We start from the raw sequence: 26,855 nt of genomic DNA, 5'->3' as shown, positions 1-26,855 counted from the left end.
CGCAGGAAGACGACGAACAACAAAAAGTTGTATCCATTGAACCTAACAAACAAACACTGCATCATTTTACACTTTAGCTCCAGTGACTGGTAGGAGAGAGAGTATACCTAGGTAAAATTATTAAATCAGAAACATATGTCACTAGTCAATGCAATGATCAATAGAGAAAAATACTTTGTAATAATATACACAAGAAGTAATCTCAGTCTTTGCCGAAATTAGTGATTCCCGCAAATACGAATAATTCCTTTAATACAATCTTAGAGGAATTCAGAATTCAATTGTAAACTGGCGATACATCGCACTAATTAAATTCAAATTGGTTCAGCAACTTTTTCCATTTCTTTCCGATTTTGCGGCATGGAGAATTCTTACTTCTATTCGGTGAAGATATATTACATAATCTAAAAGGTAAAATTGACTTACAACGTAATACATTGTCTGTATGCAAGAAGCACGACCACCAACATTTCCAACCAAAGTGGATGCACAGGAAGAACTATCGACAAATGCAATTAATTCAATAAGACAGCCACATCAGCTGACGTATTTAACACTCGAGAGTTACCATCCCACCTAGGACGCATTTCTTTTTTCCTATTAACATCAAGAATCAGAAACGCACATAAAGAATATTTCTTGAATATTTTATTGTTTCTCCACTTGAGAATTTATTAGATAGATACGGACTGCAGGCTTTACTACCAAATTAACAAAAATAAAAACACAAACAAACAAATTTCACATTACTAATATCTAACCCATCTAATAGACCAATAACATTAGCAAAACTATACTAATTGCGTAGGTTGAGGAGGATCTGCAAGGAGTTAATATACAGAATGATCAACAGTTAGACGACAAAAAATAACGAAAGAATTTATAGATCAGAACAGGAAATACAGGAAAGACTGGACAAAACAGCATCATTTTTTGATATCAAACTTTTTAACATGAAACCGGAGCTGACAGAAGAAGAGAAAACGCTGTACACAATTTACGTTATAAATGCAGAGATATTGTTTCCTATTCACTTACAGATATGGGATATTTTCGTAGCTACATTCATAATGTATGGGTTTCCTTTCATCATAGGTCACCCCTATTCCTTTGGCTGTGAGGCCACAAATTGATCTCTAAATTAGGTAGCTATTAGATGCCAACATCATCAATGAAACCAGTGGTTGTTCATTCTCGTCTCCACTTCTGATAGTACAAATGCCAAATACCAACAAAAGCCAACACGGTGCAAGTAATATGGAACCATCTTACGATGAAGAAAAATTCATTCTTCGTCCCTATTCAGATAGGCTTACAGGATTACCAACAGCATAGTTTGTGGATAACTTTAACGTATGTGTCTTATTACCTATATGTTTATTCATCTTGAACCAATGAAATGGTCTTTCAGTATGGAAATATAGCAAGTTTGGGTCTATATACTAATATGGGTGACTGTTATATTTATACACGCGAGCTAATTATATTCTTATGAGTCAAATCAATACGGGATATTCAAACACAAATTGCCCGCTTTTGGCCATTTTCTGATTTTTCACTCCGGTATTTGTTCACTCTTAGATCTATAAGCTGGAAAATTCGATAATGACCTAATTAAAAATTCTCTATTTAACAATATATATATATATATATATATATTATATATATATATATATATATATACCGGTGGTCCATTTTAATCTTTCACGGAAATATCTTGAAAACAGTTGAACATAAATGAAGCAAACAAAAACTCGAATACGGAATTGCCATGGGACACGCCCATGGGGTGCATTCCTGGGCCGCTCTTCAAGGGGGCCAGCGCCTACTTTAAATTTTAAATGGAAACATGGGGCGATTGAAACATCGATCGATAGTTCTTTAAATCATTGTAGCAAAATATTTTTCATATGGGCACCATTTTCAAAATTGCCGCCAAGACATGCTGCCTGTATCAGATAAAAATGTCCAGTACACTAATATGAAAAAGGAGATAAATGAACAGAATTAAACTCGTATTGGAAATCACGGAGGGTACTTATCATTCCACAGATCAAGGATAATGCAACGAGAAAAAGAATATTAAAATATAATTGACAATGCAAATAGGAAATGTAATTCTTGAAAATTATCTTTCCAACCTTCCTCGGTAAGTACATGAAGCGCGAATGAATGATAAAATTTGGAATGAGAACGCTACTTTTACTTGCAATAGGTATGGTTTGTCTGAAACATTTGTGTGTACAAGTGACTCTTACTGTAATGAATAAAAATAAGGTGAAATAATGGTGAATAAAAATAAGGTGAAAGCCAAGTTTAACACCCATTTGTATTGCAAAGTGTGATTGGTTGAGAAAAATGAGGCAACTGAAATAAGAAGCAAAGAAGTTAATACATTTTGTGGAACTTGCAAACATTTTGCCCTTCCCTTCGCATCTAATATTTTATCCCAATGCGTGCAAGATGTTGGGAGTCATCTACATCAATATGTACCGTTTCGTTACTGAGAATCCCAACTGACATTACGCTGAAAGTTAATTTGGAATGTAACTGTGGACAATATTTCAGTGAAGCTCATGTTCTATCGCATGCAAGTAGACAGAAGAAAAGAGTCGAATCAATATCGTACAGACGACTGTTGAACAAATCCAACGTTCGTACACATTGTACTAAAGTTGCATTGTTGAACAAAGTTTTGCATTTCAGTTGATTCTTTTCTGCATCAAACCATTGCCTGCAGTCAAAATAGAAGGTACCATTTATAAAGAATTTTACATAGTTTATCCCATAAAAGAGACACATATCTCTTATAAAAACACATTTCACATAACTTTGTTTCGAAGATACAATTTGCAAAAACTAACACGGAGTGTCCCACAAGTTGTCGCTGAAATCTGATTGCAACATAGCACATCTGATAGACCATCTTGAGAAATGAATATGAGCAAAATTTAAGGTGCTATGAACCAGAAGGTTAGGAGCTACGGGGCTTCAAAATTTGAATAACCTAAAAAATTATATCATGGAATTATGTACGTTTAAAATAAATATCTTGAAAACCGTTAAAGCAATCAAGTTGCACAATATAATGAGAACACACTGCCGTATCGAAAACCGCAAAGAGTGTTACCATAGGTGAAGCATTGTTGCCAACTCAGCATAAAATTATTTTGTTTGAAATAGCACTATATACAAGTGTACACAGATTTGAAATGTACTATTATCCTAAGCAAAACAGTGAAGTGTAGCGGTACAGTGTTGAACACAGTTAGAGCTACGTGTGCTGAAAATGCTCAATGGAGAAGTATGATATGTTGCAACAGATGGTAATAAAGGAATCTGGGTCTCATACTATGAATTTAGTTCAACTCCATAACACAGATAGTATAACATAGCAAAATATCAGCAGTATCACAAGATATTGATATATTTGAGAAAGGAAATCGAGTTTTGCCATTTTTACGTTTTGTGTCACCTCCGAATCTATGTAGGAGTGTAAAGTGGGATCCGAATCACCATGAAAGAGAAAGATTACAATGAAATGTAACGTGAAAAGTACAAAATGTCCGAGGCGGGATTGGAACCCGCGATGCCTAATATGTTGTTTGTCTAGCCTTCTAGACCACACGGATATCCTGGCAGACTAGAAACGAGATGAAGTACTAATAAAATAATTATATTTCCAATGTTAATATGGTAATATTACAGTATATGAACATAATCATATTGTATGTAGGAGAAGAAGTGAAAGAATATGTTACTTATCACGAAACACAGAATCCGAGAAAGTACTCTTCCAAATATTGATAAGATAATCGGGAACCAGTTTACAGAACTAGAAAACTCGTGTTCCTTTCCTCGCGTGTATAATTTGTTTTCGCGAGTTGTAGGATTATTCTTCGGGGATTTTGCAGTAGTATAATGCAAAATCCTAATTTGTTTCTAGTGTATTTCTTTATTATTCTGTTACCACATATCAGACTTCTCTATTGTACATTTTCAGCACATGTAGCTCCAATAGTGTGCAACCCAGTACCACTACAATTCACGGTTATGTTTAGTGATAATAGTGCATTCCAAATCTGTACACTTGTATATGGTGCTATTTCAAACAAAATAATTTTATGCTGAGTTGGCAACACTGTTTACGGTTTTCGATAGGGCATTGTGTTCTGATCATCTTGTGCAACTTTTGTTTCGATTGCTTTAACTGTTTCCAAGATATTTACTTTAAACATACATAATTCCGTTATATAACTTTTTGGATATTAAGGTTTTGAAGCCCCGTAGCTCCTATCCTTCCGGTCCATAGCACCTTAAATTTTGCTCATATTTATTCCTGATGATGCTCTATCAGATGTGCTATTTGGCAATCAGAGTTTAGCGACAACTTGTGGGACACTCCCGTGTAAGGTTCTCATTTGCAATTTCACCATTCCTTCCCACTTCACCCACTTACGGAGGGATATTGGACCAATAATTTTCTAGGAGTTAGATTTTCTCCTTCGCATTATGGCAGATTTACTCTAATCATCTTTCCCTCTGTTGCAACATTCTCAAGCCGTGGAATGATAAATATCTTCTGAGATTTCCTATTAGATTTCCTGTTCTGTTCATTTATCTTTAACCATTTTCATATTAGTGGTACTGGACATTTTATCTGATAAGGTAGCATGTCTTGGTGTTTATTTTGAAAACGGTGACTCATACTAACAATCTTTTGCCACAGTGCTCTTAAGCTTTTAAATATATGTCGAATGAAGTATCACCCAACCTATCTTTCCATTTACAATTTTAAATTTTCGTCCTAGTCCCCATGAAGGGTGACTCTGGGAGCCACCGTGACAATACCAATCGATGTGCCCCATGACATTACCTATTTGAGTTTTTGTTTGGCTCATTTATGTTCAACAGTTTATATATTAGTGTACTGGACGTTTTGTCTGATACAGGCAATATAACTTGATGGCTATTTTGCATACAGTGACCGATATGAAAAATATTTTGCAACAACACTTTTAGTTTTGAAAGATCTATCGAACGAGGTATCTCTCACCCCATGTTCCGATTTAAAATTTTAAAGTTGGGCCCCTGTCCTCCTTGAAGCGCGGCGGCCCTGGGTGGCACCGCGACATCACCATTCGATTAGCACCATGGTGTTTCCTATTTTAGTTTTGTTTGATTCATTTATGTTCAACCGTTTTAGACGTATTTACGTGAAAAGATTTAAAGGACCACCCTATATATACCAGGTTATCATAAAATAAGTATCGCTGTTCAGAGAGGTCTGGAGACGTAACCACTTGACAGAATGCAACCAAACAAGGTAGGAACATATTTGGGAACATGCAAAAGCGATTGGTGTAGAGAACAATATTAGTTCCAATTTTCACCACCAGAGGTAATTGTGGCGCTGTACAATGCCATGTATATGCTGCGTGCAGAGAAACAACACACTGATGATGCTAAATGATAAGAAAGGCTGTAATTACCTCTCCAGGTCTTTACTCACGCCTGCATGTGTTTCAGTGATACGGATTTGAGTGTCACTATCTGCCCGAAGTGGATTGAAGGTGATCCGATGTTTGCCTCTTTTTTCCCACAGTCTTTGTCTTGTGTTGAAGTGTCCCGGGTTTTATTTCCGATAAAGACACGTGAGTCGGACCCAATGTTAACCTCTAGGTCCCGTTAATAGAACGCCATAATTATCATATACGGTACTAGTCACCACGCTATTTCCTTGCCCAGGGCGTTCACGTGAAAGACCTGCCTACGGGCAGAACCCTACATCATCATCATCGCCCATAACACATCCATCCATAACACATAACACATCCATCATCGCCCACACCCTAGCTTTATTTATGTAAACAAGTGACAATCCATTATTTCCAATATAAATAATTATGCATATTTATTGAAGAATACTATTAAGAAATTGTATAATATTAGCGAAAGATACGTAATATATTTCTGGGTTTTATACATCAGAGCTTTTGAAAGTAAATAGAAGTTCACAATTTAATTATATTAATTATATCTGTAATTTTCAAACAATGTATTATCACTGAGTTTTAAGAGAAGTTTTACAGATTATCAGAGGTTAAATTTCGAAAACTGAAAAGATTTTGGAAATTCAATTAAGTACCAGGTACAGAAAAGAATCAAAAAATTTTGTAACGTACTAGAATTATCACATGTTGAACCTATGTTTTCAGACTCATGAGAAAATTACATTTTCTGACTGAAAATGACAAAAGTACATTTACTGGCTGAAAAAGGAAGGAACAAAATTATTCATCAATTCAACTACAAACCTGTAGATGTGTAACGTTATGTAACACGTATAAACTATTATAGTTTCTAAGATATAGAACTTCAGAGAATGGCCGCCAGAAGACAGTAATATCGGCAATAAGGAATTCAACTCTTGTCGCATCAGTCTGTTAAACCGCGAGATAGTGTGTCAGCACGGTGCTGGGAGGTTAAGAAGCACCTGTAATCCCTCATCTTTCCATTAGAATTCATTACCAACACCTATTGGCTTTCAAAAGGAGTCACATCTTGGGGCTGCACGAGGCCTATTGGGCGTTTCATATGACTGCCAGATGTATGAGACATACCAACGTCACTGTGGTGTTATCCTAAGATATAACATATGAGAATTTATCAACGCGAAACCTTGAAGGTTCCGGTCAGACACAACAGATGATACGTGAAGATCATCCAGTTGTGACTGAAGCGTTAAGTAAGCATTTGATATTCGGTCTGCATTCCGCCATACTGACACAAGTAATGGACTTCCTCTGTATAACACCTTGTGTCTCCTGCATCGTATCGCGGCGATTGGGATCAACTGAAATGTTTGCACACCGTAAGCTGGGTCGGTTGCGATTAAAGACAGAATGTTTAGTGAGGTCTCTCTCGAGCAGCATTCTGTAATTCTCATGAATGGCAACAGAACGGGTTCTATAATAAGTCCCCACTTATATCTTAATTCTGCATTGCCAGATATTAACATTGTGTGCGTCTGTGGCTGCTGCGGGAAAAGAGGTCATATCCAGGCAACTTTATTAAATGGTATACTAACATTACTGCTGGAATTATGGTATAAGGAGTAATTACGTATGACTTTCAATCTTCTCTCGTAGTAATTCTCGGTACCTATACTGCACAGCGATATATGAGCGAGATTTTTCGTTCGCATGTATTACTCCTAAACCGAGAGTACGATGCTACAATTTCTTAATGTAATGTAATAACGCTCGGCCCCTCATGACACGTGTGTCTATTGTATGCCTATGTTGTATTGCTTTCCTTGCCTGGTCACCAGGGTCATCTAATCACTGCCAAATTGAATACGTTTGGGATCAGTTTGGAGACTTATTCCGTGACACTGTCGATCTGCAAGATCAGGGCTCAGTTACAGGAACTAGGATCGTACTTGCCCATAACACATCACTATACCACGGGGGTATTAATAGGAGTACAAATCAATGCCAGACGTCACTCTGGAAGCATAATTATGACCTTTCTCTCATTGAATATCAGTACAATCATTTGTTTTCCATACCGCACTCACCGTACTTAACACTGAACAAAAACACAATAACCTCTGGACGCTAGACTTGACACTAATCTTTTCCTGGAATTTTGCAGGGAGCTTGCATTTTATGAGCACAGGAAAGACTAACATTTAACTTCGCTTTTGTAAGATACCCAAGAATTTTAAAGGGACGCTTAAGCTCAAAAGGCCCCTCACTCGTAAATCCACCACTGACCATGGGTATTAATAGCGTTGGTATTCAATGCCACGAGACCCATAGGAGAGGTAATAACAGCCTTTCTTATCATTTACCATCAATAGTGTTGTCTTTCTTCCAGGCTATACTTACTTACGAGGAAGGTCCATAAACCGTGAGAGTTGAATTTTGATGAAAATTAGTGGCAAGATTCAGTTCGAGTTGCTAAGTAACGTAGTAGTAGTCACTCGATGCGCAAATGCTTCGTTGAGCTGCTACACCGACGCCATCTTGAAATCCTATAGGCAATGTCCAAGGATATCCTTTTAGCACAAAAATGAAAAAGCTTTTGATATATCTGACTTCAGTATTGTAAACCAAGGTAGATCATCTATATGCGAGAGTACTTCCAGTGCATGACCGCCATCTTGAAGGGCGCCATATTGAATCGCCGTCAAATATGATAAATGGCAAGTGGGTCATGTGGGGTATCAAATAGCACTGGAATTTACTCCTGAATTCATTTCCGTAACCAAAATTTAGATATCTGTTTATAACAACCCTATTACGGCCATAAAAGAAATGAATACATACCACACAAATCCTGGATTGGGTAGCCACTTATAACAAACCTAACGTTTGGACAGTTACTTAAACTTAATGTTATGACAATACCATTTCAGGGTAATGAAAAGAAAAAAATCAGGTTATATTAGCTTTAGCATTTTTACTAAGGGATATATGATACGTTCATATTCAGAAAAAAAAATGAAGTTAATATCCACTAGGGCTAACCCAACAGCATCAATTCACACGCGCAACGAATTTATCAGAAGATTTCAAATTCTTGTTTTGCAGCCAACCAAGAGTGAAAGAAGAATTAGCATTGTTAAATCGTAGATCGCTTTAAAAAAAATGTAGTAGTTAGAATGGTATAAGCTTAAGTTTATGAACAATATTCGAAATCTTAAGGTCAAATTTTCGTGACTATTTTATTCGTGCCAATCGTTAAACAATTACATCATCATAACAAGTATCAAAAAAATATGTTAAATATTTGCCTACATCGCAGTATGTCAAAGACATTTATGGAATTCTGTTGTTACATTAATCTAGTATAAGACATTGTCTAGATTCTCAAATTTTAATATTTTCAATGATACATGTTCAATTCACGATCACTCAAGAACTAGTAGTCCATCCTCTATACTTATTCATTTACCAGAATATTATTATTATTATTATTAATTGGACGTTCATTACTTATAACCCTGTCATTCATTTAAATAAAGCGGCAACATAAGCCTGCGTTATTGCTACTACATTTTCATTACAACTTAAGGTAAGTAAGTAGCATATATTACTTTATTTTAGCTTATGCATCAGCACATAATACATCTACTATGAAAAAAAACTATTAATGATATAAAATATTTACAATGATCAATGAAAAAAAAACTCTGCGTCTACTTTTCTACAACACGGTTTACACATCCTTAAAAAAAGTAGAAAGTCATTATCGAAATTACTATCAGTTTTAACTCCACATTGTCATTAATTCTCGAGAGCGATGGATACACATAATGAATTACCTGTTGTTCAAGAACGACAAATTGAGTGACATTCAGCTATATTCACTTCCGACGAGGCAAATATGTACTAAATTTTATACCGTACTAATGGCACATTTAAAGTAAATCCTTTACCCAAACACAAAGTATAGCACGAATAAATATTTAAACAAAATATCGAGACTCCAAATCCACGTCCAAAGTAAGGTTCATCGAATCTGCACATACCGAGTGTATACACGTATATCATGAGGCAGTATCAATAGAAAAATGCACATTAACTAAATTTTCCCTAACCTACCAATACGAGATATATGTTACACGGCAATACGAAAAGGGCACGTTAAGATTTAGAGACACGTTAAAAAAAATGAAATATTCCCTAACCTACACAACCAAATGTATTACAAGGTAATATGAAAGGGCACACGTTCAAAATACAAGTTACTCGCATAGACAAAATTATTAAAGAAGGCACATTCAAAGTACAATTTCCCTAACCTATACAAGTAACCTAAAATACATTATGAAGTAATATTAAGGGGACGTGGACATGTAAAGACACTCTCAAAGTACAATTTTCCATAGCATTTACAGACAAAAAATATATTATGAAGCAATATGAAAATCAAATCCCTAACCTAAGCAATCAAAATATATTCCGAAGTAATATCTGAAGAGGCACATTGATAGCTAGAGATTCGCTCAAAGTAAAATCTTGACCATAACATTTACAGATAAAGTATTTAGAGGTGCGTTCAAAATAAAGTTTCCCTAACTTACACAAACAAAAATATTTCACAAGACAATACTAAAAGGCACATTGGGCTTTAGAGGCACGATCAAAGTAAATTTCCTATCCTAAACAATCAAAAACATGGTATATTATGGGACACACGTTCAAAGTTAAATTTAACCCAACCTACAAAGACACGGTATATTATGGGACATAATTTAGGAGTACTCTTAAAGTAAAATCCTACCTAACCTAAACAATCAAAATATCTTACAGGAGAACATTAAAGGAACATTAATATCAGAAGGTACGCTCAAAGTAAAAGTTCACCATAACATTTACAGACAATTTTCAAGTGCACGTATCAAACACATCGAATTTAGTAATCTGATCACATATGCTTATGACATATTTTATGAGTGGATAAACATGATGAGTTATGAAGACGCGTAACGCCTTCTGGCTTAGCTACCCATATTAATCCTGAAGAACCCCATTCGGTAAATTGTTATACTGTTTATAATCGGAAAAGAAAAATAAAGAGTAGCTATTACCAGTTCAGCAGAAGTTCCCACAGAAGATTATGTAAGCCCAATCTTCGAATCCACAGAGTAGGTTTCATCTACCTGCTTCCTTAAACACCGAAATTGATGTCCCCGGGATACCAGCTCAACTTCCTACGATTGTAGGATGCTGGTCCTGTAAACCGACGCAATCAATTTCGACGGCTATACCTCCCGCTCCGTCACTCTATATGACTAATAATAGCGGAGGTAATACTCGGTGGCCTTAGGCCTAAAATGTTAATAATGAATTTTTCAGTCGGACTCCTCGGTCCTTTCCTCCAAATAGTAACTTAAGTTTTACCAAATTAACACTTTAGATAAGGTTTACGTTCGAATTGATATCTTTTGTTATGAAATTTCCAAATTTAGAGGAGCTCCGACCTAGGCCACCTTCTACATATACTAAAACATGGTGATTAACTGCGTCACTCCTCTCACGTTACCAAACCTTAATAAAAGTGTTTTCAATATTAAATACTTGACTATAATTGAAATAGTTTTTATAGTCATTGTATAGCAGTATCGGCACTTAGCCTCCTAAACAGCTAATTTATTTATTGAATTCAATTTTCTAATCCCGGAAATTTTATATATAATGAAAATTTTGACTCACCTACACAAGCCAGGGCCGTATTGACTTGTCACCCGGGCGACCTAGCAACTCAAACAGTTAGCTAGTCGCCATCTTTATGCATAGCGATTCAAATGCCCTCTTGTGGGAATAGCCAGAATGGTCGCCATGTCACTTGACAGAAGAATAACGTAAAGCAATGTAAAACAATACAACGGAATAGCACTAGCAGACGTGTCTAGAATCGCAAGTTTCGGATCCAAGGAAAACACGTCCGTCACGTAAAGTAAAATTGGAAATTAAATTTAAATGTATATTAAGCTCGGTTTTCTTAAGGACATCATATAATAGGAGTGAAATTATTACAGACAAGTATGAATTATAGAGAACTCTTCAAAATTTTCGGAGTAAGATTCTCGGTGTGTGTTTGCATGTGTATCTCATATCAAATTTAATACATTTATTTCTTCTGTGCCATTTCTTTTACTAACAACGAATACAAGTTATCATTAGAACGAATATAAACATACACATAACACTAATAATAAAACAATATAAGGGTACAGTATTACAATACGGGAACCAACTTCAACGAAATGAAAACAACGGGAACCAACTTCAACGAAATGTAAACAACCGGTAAACGGGCTGTTACATGTTTTCACTTTAAAGTTAAGAGCCCTCTTACCCACAGGAACATATAAAAACTGTGCGAATTAAACTTGTGTCATGAAACACGGTCGTGCGAGCACTTGCATGATTTTAATTAATGCAGTAGTTAATGCAGTACAATAGCAACTGTACGAATCAGATCTTGAGACTAGTAAGAGAAATCGTTAATTAAATTGAAATTTCTGTAGTGAAAAATGGAATATCAGCATGCTACAAGTTATACCTATTTCAAAGTGCGATGGAATAGACTGTTGGTCGATGAAACACATGCCTAATAGTACTGACAAGCAGAGAATACCAAAGGGATTGTTCGGATATATATTAGAAAAATTATATAAACTGGTACATATTAGTTGAACGACCAAAATGGTTCGGCTTCCACTACAATCAGTAGGTCCACGTCTCCTTTAGTGTAGCAGGCGTGTGGGACGTTGAATTTTATCAAACCAAAAATCTCTTTTAGGCAATTTTACGTGGTCCATTATAGTGTGTTAAGTTTTATTTTCCAATTTAGAAACCTTACGCAAAGAACATCATTGTTGCAGAATATTTCGTTCCTTTCCAATACTCATATTTGACGACCTATAATTTACCGTGCATATGACGAAGTTAAAATACTTTCATGTATTTATTGACAGTTTCTCTAAATACAATCGATTTATTGTTGCCACATTGAACAATGAAGGAGATTTAAATTATCAGTTCACAGCCAATTCTTAGAAGATACACCTGGAAACTTAGAATTCACTTTTCTTGTGTCTATTCTGCTATTAGGGATAAGAGAATGCATGCACAACTGCTAAGAATATGTGGCAGTAAAGATTATTACAAGATTGAATTCCAAGTTGCAATCCATAAAACAAGCCTCTTTCTTCCTTTTCCCTTCAATATAAAATAATTAAATATCTGCATCTTTCCACCTTTAACGGTAAAACACTTGCTTTAATAAGGGCATGGCTAGTTTTCATATCAAAACTGTGATAAATAACTGATTGTAGCAGGTGTTCACTTGTTCGGTGTACAAGTTATATGGCAGAATTTTCATAAAGAAAATGCATTCTGTTGTGTATCATCAATTTTGTGCGCCAGTCCTAAAGGACATGCTTGCATATGCATGGCAGAAATGTGAGTACGTAACAAGAGCAAGTTGGTTCATTTACAAATATTCTGAAGACTAGTAGAAAATAGTGTCTGTGGTCATGAAGATTGTGACGAAAGTGCATTTGTTAAGTGTTTGCACTGCTCCATGATGCTGTGTGCTAATCACTACGTTTTGGATCTCCATCATCACAATTGAAGAGCAAAAGGTTAGTAGGTTAATACTTGCTTATGTGCAATAGTTTATATTATTTTTCTAATATTTTTTCTATTAATTTTCTAATAACTTCAAGACACATTCTTTAAAACCATATGTGCCGTTCCACCTAACTTATATTACAGCTGTTAAATGCTATGCGTAATCGCAACACACACAGACTCATATATATAGCGATTTTGTAATAGGTATAATTTGTTACAGTGCTGCTATTCCGTTTTTCACTACAGGCATTTCAATTTAATTAATTATATATCTAACTAGTCTCAAGATCTGATTGGTATAGTGGCTATAGTAGATCAAATAACTACTATTGCATTAGTTAAAATCATGCAAGTGTTTGCACAACCGCATTTCATATCAGAAATTTTACTTGCTCAGTTTTTGTATGTTCCTGTGAGCGAGAGAGCTCTTAACTCTGAAGTAAAAACATATATCTAAACTTTGGTTACGGAAGTGAATTCAGGAGTAAATTCCAGTTCTATTTGATACCCCACATGACCCACTTGCCATTTATCATATTTGACGACGATTCAATATGGCGCCTTTCAAGATGGCGGTCATGCACTGGAAGTACTCTCGCATATAGATGATTTACCTTGGTTTACAATACTGAAGTCAGATATATCAAAAGCTTTTTCATTTTTGTGCTGAAAGGGTATTCTTGGACATTGCCTAAAGGATTTCAAGATGGCGTCGGTGTAGCAGCTCAACGAAGAATTTGCGCATCGAGTGACTATTACTACGTTACATAGCAACTCGAACTGAATCTTGTCACTAATTTTCATCAAAATTCAACTCGCACGGTTTATGGACCTTCCTCGTTAGTGTTGTGCAGCGCCACAATTACCACTGGTAGAGAAAATTTGGAACTAATTTTATTTTCTACACCAATCTTTTCTGCATGTTCCCAAATGTACTCCTACCGAGTTTGGTTGCATTCGGTCAAGTGGTTATATCTCCAGAGTTCTCTGAACAGCGATACTTATTTTATGATAACCTGGTATATATATTACGTTTCTACAGTAAACTGGAGGTATTTTAAAGTTAAGACATAGAGTTGAAATGTGTTTGTCTGTACAATTGGCTGTATTATATCTTGTTGTCTTCACATTAAACTGGTAGTGAATTCCAGTTCAAAATGAGGAAACTTCTCATAGTTGGATGCATTGCGACCATTATAATGTAATACTGTTTTTGTCGCATTGTTTGTGCGAAATAAACAAAATATTAAATATTTGAACTGTACATTCTTTCTTGGTTTAGACTTTGATTTTCCATATTTCTACGTACTATTATATTTATGAAGGTTGTAGAAAGTTCTATAAGAAAAAAACTTGACATTTGTACTATTATCTTTCAGAGGAATTTTGGAGTTTAATTCTAGAACAAAAAGAATGGCTTATTAAACACGGAAGAAGGAAGACAGTTGAAAATATGCGTCAAGGAAAAAGCAAAACGTATGATGATGTCTTTGGAATGGAAGGAAGCTTTAGATCCCTCACTGTGGACTGATACACGTTGAGCTTACATATTCTAAACAACGTTGTGAAATTAATGAAACTGGACACACATATGTAGCTTTATTTATGTAAACAAGTGACAATTCATTATTTCCAATATAAATAATTATGCATATTTATTGTAGTATACTATTAAGAAATTGTATAATATTAGCGAAAGATACGTAATATATTTCTGGGTTTTATACATCAGAGCTTTTGAAAGTAAATAGAAGTTCACAATTTAATTATATTAATTATATCTGTAATTTTCAAACAATGTATTATCACTGAGTTTTAAGAGAAGTTTTACAGATTATCAGAGGTTAAATTTCGAAAACTGAAAAGATTTTGGAAATTCAATTAAGTACCAGGTACAGAAAAGAATCAAAAAAATTTGTAACGTACTAGAATTATCACATGTTGAACCTATGTTTTCAGACTCATGAGAAAATTACATTTTCTGACTGAAAATGACAAAAGTACATTTACTGGCTGAAAAAGGAAGGAACAAAAGTATTCATCAATTCAACTACAAACCTGTAGATGTGTAACGTTATGTAACACGTATAAACTATTATAGTTTCTAAGATATAGAACTTCAGAGAATGGCCGCCAGAAGACAGTAATATCGGCAGTAAGGAATTCAACTCTTGTCGCATCAGTCAGTTAAACCGCGAGATAGTGTGTCAGCACGGTGCTGGGAGGTTAAGAAGCACCTGTAATCCCTCATCTTTCCATTAGAATTCATTACCAACACCTATTGGCTTTCAAAAGGAGTCACATCTTGGGGCTGCACGAGGCCTATTGGGCGTTTCATATGACTGCCAGATGTATGAGACATACCAACGTCACTGTGATGTTATCCTAAGATATAACATATGAGAATTTATCAACGCGAAACCTTGAAGGTTCCGGTCAGACACAACAGATGATACGTGAAGATCATCCAGTTGTGACTGAAGCGTTAAGTAAGCATTTGATATTCGGTCTGCATTCCGCCATACTGACACAAGTAATGGACTTCCTCTGTATAACACCTTGTGTCTCCTGCATCGTATCGCGGCGATTGGGATCAACTGAAATGTTTGCACACCGTAAGCTGGGTCGGTTGCGATTAAAGACAGAATGTTTAGTGAGGTCTCTCTCGAGCAGCATTCTGTAATTCTCATGAATGGCAACAGAACGGGTTCTATAATAAGTCTCCACTTATATCTTAATTCTGCATTGCCAGATATTAACATTGTGTGCGTCTGTGGCTGCTGCGGGAAAAGAGGTCATATCCAGGCAACTTTGTTAAATGGTATACTAACATTACTGCTGGAATTATGGTATAAGGAGTAATTACGTATGACTTTCAATCTTCTCTCGTAGTAATTCTCGGTACCTATACTGCACAGCGATATATGAGCGAGATTTTTCGTTCGCATGTATTACTCCTAAACCGAGAGTACGATGCTACAATTTCTTAATGTAATGTAATAACGCTCGGCCCCACATGACACGTGTGTCTGTTGTATGCCTATGTTGTATTGCTTTCCTTGCCTGGTCACCAGGGTCATCTAATCACTGCCAAATTGAATACGTTTGGGATCAGTTTGGAGACTTATTCCGTGCCACCGTCGATCTGCAAGATCAGGGGCTCAGTTACTGGAACTAGGATCGTACTTGCCTCAATGCATGATTCAGCGACTGAACAACTCACTTCTAAGCTGCATTAGAGCACGTATCCGTACCCGCACTGAAGGGATGCTGTATCTCACAATCATACTACAGGTATTACTATTGCACAACCAGACCCATTGATTTTATATAATAATCATTGCAATAAAGTTTTATTCTCTTTGAAAATTGTGAGATTTCATTCCATTCCCTCCGTTCCTTCTAGTTGTTTCATAACTATTTTAAGTGAGTGTTTTCTCTTTTACTGAGATTATTCGTTTTCTTATAATAACTTAATTTGAATACGTACTTATCTTATTTGGATAGTGTAAACGTTTACAGCTTTATAGCTCTTTTTATTTTGTTAATAGCCTTATTGGAATATTGCTTTGTTTTAAAGTCGGTCGAGAGAAAAATATATTATTCCAATCCTAGTAAGTGATTATAATTTTAGATACTCCTCTTATCGATACATTAAATATCTTTATTACCTGGATAACTCAAGGATTTTAACAACTTAGTTGCGTTCTAACCATTGTAGCTTTAACACGATTTACCCAAACTGCACTACGAATGAGGCTTGATATATGTTTAAAAAGTTGGTTCTTACCTATATCTTATCCAATGGAATGAATATATTTTCGAGGATTTTCTTTTAAGTGTGCTTATGGAACCCACCCTATTCTGATAGTAGTCGTTTACTACGCACCTAATATTGCAATACTGTCATCAGAACGAAGTTTGGTAAGCCAACAGCGAATTGCGCGTTCATTTTCCGTTCTTGTGCCAAATGCAAAAGCCTGAACGTTTCTTGCGACTTATTTTGGGGGAATGTCATCGTTTGAAGTCGTAAAGAATAACCACTTGCAATTACATGTTCTCCATAATGCACTTTTCTATGACTTTCTTCAACAATCCAGTATTAGCGGTCTCACAGGGAATACTAGCCTGTTCAAGCTGTTTACCGAGTTCCAGACACTTTAACACGTGACCTTAGTCAATTGCTGTTCTGTGTTCCTAAATTGAGTTTCAGATGCTAAAGCGAACTTTACATTTCCACAACTCAATACGTTTGTCAATAAGTGTATAGTTGACATGATGAACAATGCAAAACATAACAAAAATGAAATAGAACGGAATTTGAATTTTCTACCTGTAATTTTGGAACAAATCTAGTTTCCCGAAACATATGACAGCCCTATATCTGGTGTATATACTTTAAGTCCTAGTCAATGTTGCCAAAAAAGGTACTTAATTACGAAATCTAGAGCCAGGAAAAATTCTTGATTGACAAAGTGACAAAGTTCAACATTGATTGTTTCAATGTACGATTAGGACAAATATATATAGCCTAAGATAATCATAATAACCGATATATATTCTTCCTGATACTTAATGAGACGGTACAGACTTCACAAAAACGTCTCTTACAGTGACTCACCAAAAAAAAAAAAAAAAAATGTGTGTGACAAAAATGCTCGATATGCAGGTGCACAGAGATCGTCGTATTTTGGCTACTGTAGCGGACGTCTACCAAATTGTACAAAATGGAATTAACAAAATTTATTTTATGTGTTGGTCTACTTCCTTGCCTTGGTAATAACATTGCACTGGTTTGTAACATAACTACAGACGTTTGAGCAGGAAGTTCCAGGCCACACGTACCAGCACCCACCACCAATGACGAAACAGTGTTTTATCTGTCCTGATGAAACTTACAAGAATAGCTTGCACAAGAATGTGTTAATTAAAAGTCATTTATATACTTATAAAATATTTTTGAGTTGGTGCGTGTAAAGTAACAGTAAATATTAAACATATTTAATGCAAACGAAGTCTGAATTTTTATCTACCTTGACGAGGAAACAGTCAAGAAAATGCTCACTTTTTGAAAGGTATTAATGCAAAATAATTAAAAGATATTTAGGTTGCAACAAGTTTTCGTATACCTGTTGATATTCCTGGAAACATGCTTCTCGTTTGATGTGCGCTGACAATCAAAGGTGAAATGAGCATCCATGCCTGTAGAAAGAAAGATGCCTGTAAAAAACATAAAGAAAATCACTGAACTTTTGTTCATGATGAGACGTTAGAAGACAGGACTTAATCATCGGAATACAACCTGTTGGTATGGTTCAAGTCTGGCATATACCTGGTCTCTAAGTAAAAGAAACACTGTTACGTCTCTGTGCTGCTCAAGTCATCACAGTTTGTTAACAACTATCGCTATTAGAAACACTCGAAGCAAAAAATAAATAAATAAATAAATAAATAAATAAATAAATAAAAAAAGTGGAATTAACCTTAGACTGAATATAGTAGGTGGCTCAAGGGAGTCCAAATCCAGTCCTCTAAAGTCACTAAATCCGTAATACTTATTTTATAAAAAGAACACTCCCATTTAGTAACAACTACTATTTCTTTAAAAAAATATAACCAGCAATAACAAAAAATATAGGAAATATCAATATTATTTTCAAATAGCAGAAATACCTTTCCCTAATTAAAGAAATTTAGTACAATAATATTTCCCCAATAAAATTTTAACAAGAAAAAATTAAATAGCTTCGGGTTTAAATATATGTTGCTTAAGTGCTTCAAAATTAAGTTTAACAATCAAAACTCTAAAGCAATAATATATTTGAGTTGTACTAAAGCTTTTAGATTTAAGGAAGAACTATTTCAATAATTTTAATAACAAATATTCCGTTAATAGCTTAAATTCAATCACAAAAAGTACTTGATTTTCAACCTTTCAAAGTCAGCATTCAGCCAATATGTCTATTCACATTTTCAACAAGCTTCACGATAGAAAGAATTTAAATTTTCTTAATCGAATGAAACTAGCGCTTTCTAAAAAGGCAAAAATTGATTTCAAATAGGCTAGGAACCTGGTTGGCACGGAGTGACGTAATTTGGTTCCAAAGCATCAGTTGGCCCAGTGTACGAATTGACGAGGAAGGTGAAAGGGATACCCCTTGTAACAAAAATTTATCCTTCTTTGATAAACGGTTTCATTATCTTCCCTTTCTAGAATATTTTTTTCGAGTATTCATATAAATAGAAAAGAGAAAAACTCATGTAATCAAACAAAAACATAAACTTTTTATCTAGCTTAAAACAGGTTATAAACAATTTTTAGTCGTTAGAATTAGGAATAATGGGGATCCCGGAACCGGTTTCTGGTTGAACCGGTTTTCGCCATTGAACGTATCCGGTTTAAGAAGATTAACTTCCGGAACCGGGTTTTTGGATCCAGGTCTGGAACCGGGTTTCGGATCGAGGGCCGTAACCGGTTCTGAAAACCGAATCTCCAAGAAGCGGTTTCTCGCGGAACCGGTTCCGCAAGAACAGGAGCTTTGTGGCTATTCTTACGCTATACCCGAGCTGCTGGCAGGATGTAAATAGTGTGCTAGGTGGAATGTTGAAAGCGACATGCAACGTCCATGCGGGGGCCGCTTGTGTCACTTGGCTAAACAAACTGGGTACTAGCAAACCCATTGTACTAGTAAACAGGCAAACTGGCAAACTCATTTGGCTAACCACCTACTGGTAGACCATTTTTTTTTCTCGGAGGCACAAACGGGTCTCGGCGAGGAGAGTACAAGTGCGTGGTCCTTGCACGCAGTGTTTTGAAGGTGAATTTTGTGCCTCTTTTACGTTTTTTTTTGGGTGGGGTTGGATTCAGATCTGGAACCGGTTCCTAAATCCGATTTCGGAACGGTTTTCCGATGCAGATCTGGAACCGGTTCCTGAATCGGTTCTGAAAGCCGAATCTCCAAGAACGGATTCCTTGCGGAACCGGTTCCTTGGGAACAGGAACTTGAGGGCAATCTCTAGTTAGAGTCACTCACTTTTTTTTTCAGGAAAATGATACTTATTCGCACGGAGAACACATTCTTTTTGTCAGGAGCAAACTATAGAAGCTTGGAAGGGGTGGAAAGGTCACAAAATGTTTTAAGTCTGCAATTCTTCCAAAACTTTCCTTGTGAGACGTGTTAATGTCGCAAGTCCTCATAACATTCGTTGTAACGAATGATCTATAACAACTTAATTGTTTCACGTAGTAGCTTCTATATCCCAGTTTATCAGTATAAATGTTTCATTTTCACCAGTGTACTTAAAGTATTTTAAATTTAATTCATAAATTTGAAATTTGGTTGACTGTTTAAATGTACAGTACACATCATACTTTGCCTCTTTCGTGTAAAAAGAAAATTAATTTTAGTTTAACTTTAACTAGCACCAATCCAAACTATTGTTATTTATTTTCTTAACCTCATCATCACTGCTCTAGTGGTGTACAGGGTATCGGTTTCAATTCTTGGCGAGCGAACACAAGGACCAAATTTTATCATTATTCATTTTCATTAACCTCCCGTCTTCTTTAGCTTAAAGGGCATAGGCATGGAAAACTTCAAACTAACTAATTTCATTTCGTATTTAAGGACCTTGGCTTATCAAAATTTCTTTATGTATTTACTGTGTCTTTGTCTGTCCGTTCAAGAAACAAAAAATTCAAGAACTACTTGACGGATCAACACCAAATTTCATCAGAACATACAGTAGATGGTCAAATGTCTGGATTCATGTTCGTCGACGGAGGTACGCGTAATACCGAGAAAAGTATTGCCTTTATTTTCTTCTTCTTGGCAAAAATCTATATGAATATTTCACATAAATGACTTTTAAATTAAGGCATAACACTTGCAATAACTCACATACGCTTTCCTTAAGCGTTTCAAGTCCCAAACACAAAAGCCGTGCTGACTGCCACGAGCCTGAGAGAAAGTTACTAGAGGTAACATTACCGGACGCCAAGAAGCATGAAAGAAACTAGATGATCCTTAGGATCGTGTTGTTCAGACCAACACCTAACAAAAGTAAACAGGTCTCTGTATGTACACTCATGTCCAAAATTATTGTCACATGATTATAAATATGTTGTTTTAGTAATATAATTTGATAACGAATTCGCCCGGTATTTCTTATAATGTTAGTATGTGTATAATCGGCAAAGACAAGTATGTGGTAAATTTCATGTCAAAAGAGCAGTAAATAAGAACAATAAAACGAAAATAAAATTTTCTTGTCCATTTAGTTACATTTTATTTTACTCATTATGATTTTCGTATTTACAATTCTTTTCCTATGAAATTTATCTCAAATATAAATTTCCTGATTATACACATAATATGAGCATTAAAAGTACTCTGCAAAATTATCAAATTATATTCTTACAAGAAGACAGTTATAGATATGCGACAATAATTTTGAACATGAGTGTACTTTCAGTTTTGTCAGGGAGCGGTGCGTACAAAATTGGTACGATTTATGTATTCTCACTTGAACTCCCTATGTCAGCATGTACTGTGCACAGCTGTGGAAATTGTTTCGAGCAGCTCTTGAAAGTTCCATGAAAAAAGCACTGCTGGCTGTACCTCACAAGGGAAGTTCAGAAGAAAGCACTCGCCTGCAGAGAAACTAAGCATGTCATTTGAAGCCGCAATTCATGCTGATTACAACAAGCTAATAAAATTCATGTGCGGTTGAGAACGGTTCGAGATATTCAACTTGGAAGTTTATATGAGAAAATGAGGATATACGCATTTATACGCGTTAAGTACAACATAATTAGTAACGAATATTGACATACGAATTGAAAGCTATCGGAAGTAACAGAAAAAAGTGTTTCGCAATAACTAACGGGTTTGTTAGATACAATTAGTCATTACATTGTTCACAATAATCATAGGTTAGAGATGAAAATTGATCACTGTTGTTCTTCTGTTTTATGAAGAAATGACGCAGGCAAAATACTCACTTGCACCATGAACATTTTATATGTGCAATTGTGTTGCATCCGTCAAGAGAACAGTTCGCAGAACCAAAGCAAAAAGCAAATCCGACAAGTGATTCAAAAGTTATAGGCCTATAATTTGTTCGTAACCTGCCTTGCCGAACGCAAACTGAAACAATCCAATGTATCACGGTGATCGGAAGTGATTCGTATGGACACGAACTTTATCTGATTGTTTCGTTGGTACATTATAACGTCCAGATGAAGAAGATTCATACTATGTACAAATCTCCTGCCATAATCTTTGATTGATCGGAATCAAAACTCATCAAATGGTTGCACAAATCGTGTGCAATTCTTTGGTATCTTCTCAACCATTAGGGCTTTGCCATCCGTCATGCAACTTGTAATGGATAATTTGTCTGTGAATGGACCCCAGTGATCAAGCAATACCAAGTTCAAACCATCAGGCTTCGCCATGGGTGAGAATGCTTAACGCATTGAAACGTGCATCCACTCATTTTCTCATATAAATTTTCAAGCTGAATATCTCGAACAGTTCTCAACATACAGGAGTTTTATTACCTGTTGTAATCAGCATCAATTGGTCCTTCAAATGACATGCTTATTTCTCTGCAGGCGAGTGCTTCTCCCAAACTTTCCTTGCCAGCTGGCTTCAGACCATCATATCCATTAAATAATACAATAAAACGATTAATATAAACAATGAAATGTGCAAATTGTACATATAACAGAAAGGACAATCCCTTTATAAACATCCAAGTGTATGTCGTTCCACTTAGTGAGCAACTGTGTAACTTATAGGATGCCACATAGATTTGCTGTGATGATTACTAAATTAATCCCTACTAAATTAATTAATAATCATAAATTTAGTATGAGGGATTAATTCCTCTCTTTCCAAATACAGTTTGTCCCAGGCTCGTGGCAGCCAGCACGCCGTCGTGGCAGTCAGCACCTTCATATTTGCAATCAGCGACAGTCGTGGCAGTCAGCACCAATAATTGGCTGTGGCAGTCAGCACCCGTGGCAATCAGCACCTATCCAGTGGGTGTGCCTGCAGAGCGTGGCTCAAAGTTTGATTTCCGCTTGAAGAACATGAAGTTTATTCTTTCATCATTATTCACTTTCATTAATCATTCATCTCCTTCAGCCTAAAGACTATAATGGTGGGACGTTAAATTAAGAACTTTAGTTTCTTTTGCTTTTTTCGTCCCTTTCATGAGAAATCGAATATGGTTTAGTCTTTGAACTGTATACATAAAAGAATAAGAAGGTTGGTAAACTATTTGAAATGTACATTTGAAGTGAAATTTATTTGTTTTCATAATCTTCTGGAAGGATCAATAGTTTTATTCATTTCTAATATTTATCATAATGATCAACGGACATCTATTTTTCTATTAAACTTAACCTGATCTTAAATGTTATCTGAACTCTCACCAATGAGCTTAGCGACTCTTAAATTTTGTGAATTCGACATGAATATAGGTCGTTATCGGTTATTTTTACATGTCATCACCAATCCACCGCTAAAGACACTGCAGATGTCTTATTCCTACAGTATTATTATCTGATTGTATGTCATATGTGTATCAAATTTGGTTGAAATTGCTACAAGCGTTCCAGAATTATGCTTGAACATACACAACATATTCTAGAGATGATACCAAGACCAAGACTACTCCCAGTATCATGTTAAAATTTCGGAACGAGACCGAGTTCGAGACAGACTTTAGTAAATTGAGACGAGACAGACTTTAGTAAATTGAGACGAGACAGAGATTCAACATATTGAGCCTTAGTTGAGAGACCGAAACAAAATCGTGAACGAGTCTGACAGTTGTATTTCGAGACATACCGAGACGAGACCAAGCTCAATCTCGAAAGTGTTTGTCTCGTGTCGGATATGAACATAAATTATTGAAATTACTTTTCTTATCCAAAATTTGTTGCATATTATGTTATAGTATATTAGATGGTGGAACAATTGCTCTCGGATGGTCTAAGTTATAGACGTGTGTACGGGAGAAAGGCGGAAAATGCCACCTGTAATAGTTTGGTATTTAGGTATATTGAAAATGATTTGAACAGCACAATTGGGATTCAATATATCTATCTTATTCCTTTTAGCAGTCTTTGAAATGACCGAAATACTACATTGCCAAAATCTTCCTTAAGTTAGTTTTGTAAAACCAATATATAATGTTTCAGTTTCCAAACGTTTCTTTCCACACAGCTTAGAAATTTTCCTTCGAAACACATGTTTATTATTATTATTATTTGCTGCAACTGATCGTGTTATACCAAATTTGTACTGAAAATGAGGCTAAAATGCTAAGATTGGTGGAGAGCAGGAATTTCAGAATAAGGCAAGATCATGGAAAGAGAAAAACTATGAGATTAAACCAGACAATTGGTTAAAAATATCAAGATATGAATGAGATGGTTGGTTAGCTTGAAAGTTAGCCCTTTCAGCACCGAACCTATACGAGATGTCGACCTACAATTTATAGTGGAATCTAAACTACCGTTATGCGTTAAACTTGCCAATGCTCTCCCACCAGGATTCAAACCGAGAATCCCATGCTCCAAAGGCACATGCCTAGCTAGTAAAATATAAAGTAATGTAAAGTGTTGTAATTTACTGATTTTGGTCTAATATTTGTTTTCGATACCCAGGATATCTCAAACAAAATGCCTCTTTCCGTCTCTTTCGATTATAACAGTGAGGCCATATGAGATGTGAACTACAGCTTAACGTTGGATCCTAATCACATGATCTCCTTCCGAAAATCGAGTCCGGTTCTACCACGCCAAAAGTATGTACGCTAACTGCCAAGGAGCTCCATATATTGACTGAAACGAGACCAAGGCTGATATTATGTTTTTCGACTCGAGACGAGACGGAGACTGTATTGAGTATCACCTCGTCTTTATACACTGTAAAAATGGTTGTGTTATTTCAGCGACATGCCTACGTGTCAACACGATTGGTTAGAACAACTCACTATCCATTTGGAGTTGTGTGTCAAAAGGCCGGTAGTTGAAAAGACACACAGCCTGTGTGTTAAATTAACACAAGTGTAGAATCTTCGATGTTGTTTTCTGCGTGATTGCCATATATGTTGGGCATCTAATTATAAAGACTTATGAATTGAAGCTACAAACACAGTAGAAAGAAATACTTAAACAAATCCTGATATAAGCAAAATTTCAAAATGCAAACCGCGCGATGTGTTTTCAATTGTTTTACATAATGTTTGTGAAGAAACTCTAACAGCACAAGATGTGCTAGGCATGCGCCATTTAGATGTTCTAAATTCATCTCCCACATTTTGATGTATTTATTGCTTCTTTTTCTAAGCGATTGTCTACTAGAAGCAACATACGCATCAACTTTATTAGATGGCAACTGGCGCCGATCATTTGAAAGTAAATATGGAAGAACTATAAAATAAAGTAAATAGACAGTCGTCATTTTGTTATAAAATTAGGTCTACATGGCGAGCAGATTTATCTTATCCCGAACGGTTATTGTCGAATATACAGGCTTAAAGGAGCACTGATTAGCCACATTCAAAATACCTTAACAATTTATCCCTCTACAAGCGACGTTTTCTTCTTCGCCTCCGTGTCCAAGTAACGGCGGGTGTAGCCAAGCGGTCTGAAATGTTAGGTTGATGACCGTGAGGTGAAGTCAATTGGGGGTTCGAGTCCCCCTATAGTAGCAAAGGTGGAATTTTAGCTGTCCTTGCTATTTGTGTGTTCGTAGCCCTGTCGAGTCTAGTGGTCCTGAGAATTGGTTAAAATAGAAAAAAATAGGAAGGTTTTTCTTAAAAAAAGAGTCGGAAGAGCACGCGGCTAGTAATTGAAAGGTTGGTGGTTCGTGACCCCCCCCCCCGCCACTGGAGTACATTTTTTTTACTTCTTTAATGTGTTTTTTAGACTCAGCATAGTGTAAACACATTACGCATATAGGCGATTTAACATATTTTGGGGGAGTAATTTTGTGGTTCATTAACGCTTACGGCACGGCTCAACACCGGTTGTGTGTTAAAGACGTAACACACACGCTGTGTTAAACGCCAACACCGCGGGGTATGTGTTGAACTAACGTTACGTTTACCGAGGTTTATGAATAGGGATGCGCACGAGACGAGTCGAGACAAGATTTTCCTGATAAAATTCGAGTCGAGACACGGCTCTTCCAATAGAAAAATATATATTTTTCGGGTTGAGACATCACTTTTACAGCACATTTTCGAAACGAGACAGCCACAAATCTTGTCTCGTGCGCATCCCTATTTATGAATGGGAAATCTCTAGTAATTTGGAATCTGAATCAGATGACTTCCCATTGGTGATCACACCCTTCTACTGAACAAGGAAAAAGAATTTAGTTTGGAGAAAAGTTCTGTACCTGAGAACATGAAGTGCGTAAGTCACAAATCCATGTTTTCCAGAAAACAGAAAAAAAAACACTTACTTAGGCGTTTGTCCAAGATTTGTTGATTTATTTTGATACATATATTTATCATTTTTTCTTGTTTCTGCAACATATTACTGATCATTAGGCATCACCAGATTTTGTATATGTAAAGCTAATTTTATGCAAAAATAATTTTTCAAAGAAGTGCGGGACTTACTACAATTTTGCTCAAAAATAATATTACTAATTTGGACATGATAAAGGA

The 26,855-nt window shown here is 35.9% G+C and overlaps 1 protein-coding gene across 1 annotated transcript in view; it reads left to right on the top strand.

The window, feature by feature from the left end:
* Positions 1–16,526, top strand: part of LOC145693304 (retinol-binding protein pinta-like) — a 78,242-nt gene extending 61,716 nt beyond the window's left edge. The window contains exon 6 of the mRNA XM_081769168.1: positions 14,537–16,526. Coding sequence (XP_081625294.1) covers positions 14,537–14,688 — 152 coding nt within the window. The 3' untranslated portion in view covers positions 14,689–16,526. The remainder of the gene's footprint in view (positions 1–14,536) is intronic.
* Positions 16,527–26,855: the final 10,329 nt, after the last annotated feature.

The sequence above is a fragment of the Thermobia domestica genome, chromosome 8, assembly GCF_964235325.1.
Source record: "Thermobia domestica chromosome 8, izTheDome1.hap1.1, whole genome shotgun sequence".
Taxonomy (NCBI): Eukaryota; Metazoa; Arthropoda; class Insecta; order Zygentoma; family Lepismatidae; genus Thermobia; species Thermobia domestica.
Note: the sequence above shows the minus strand (reverse complement) of the source record. Positions and strands in the feature narration are given on the sequence as shown.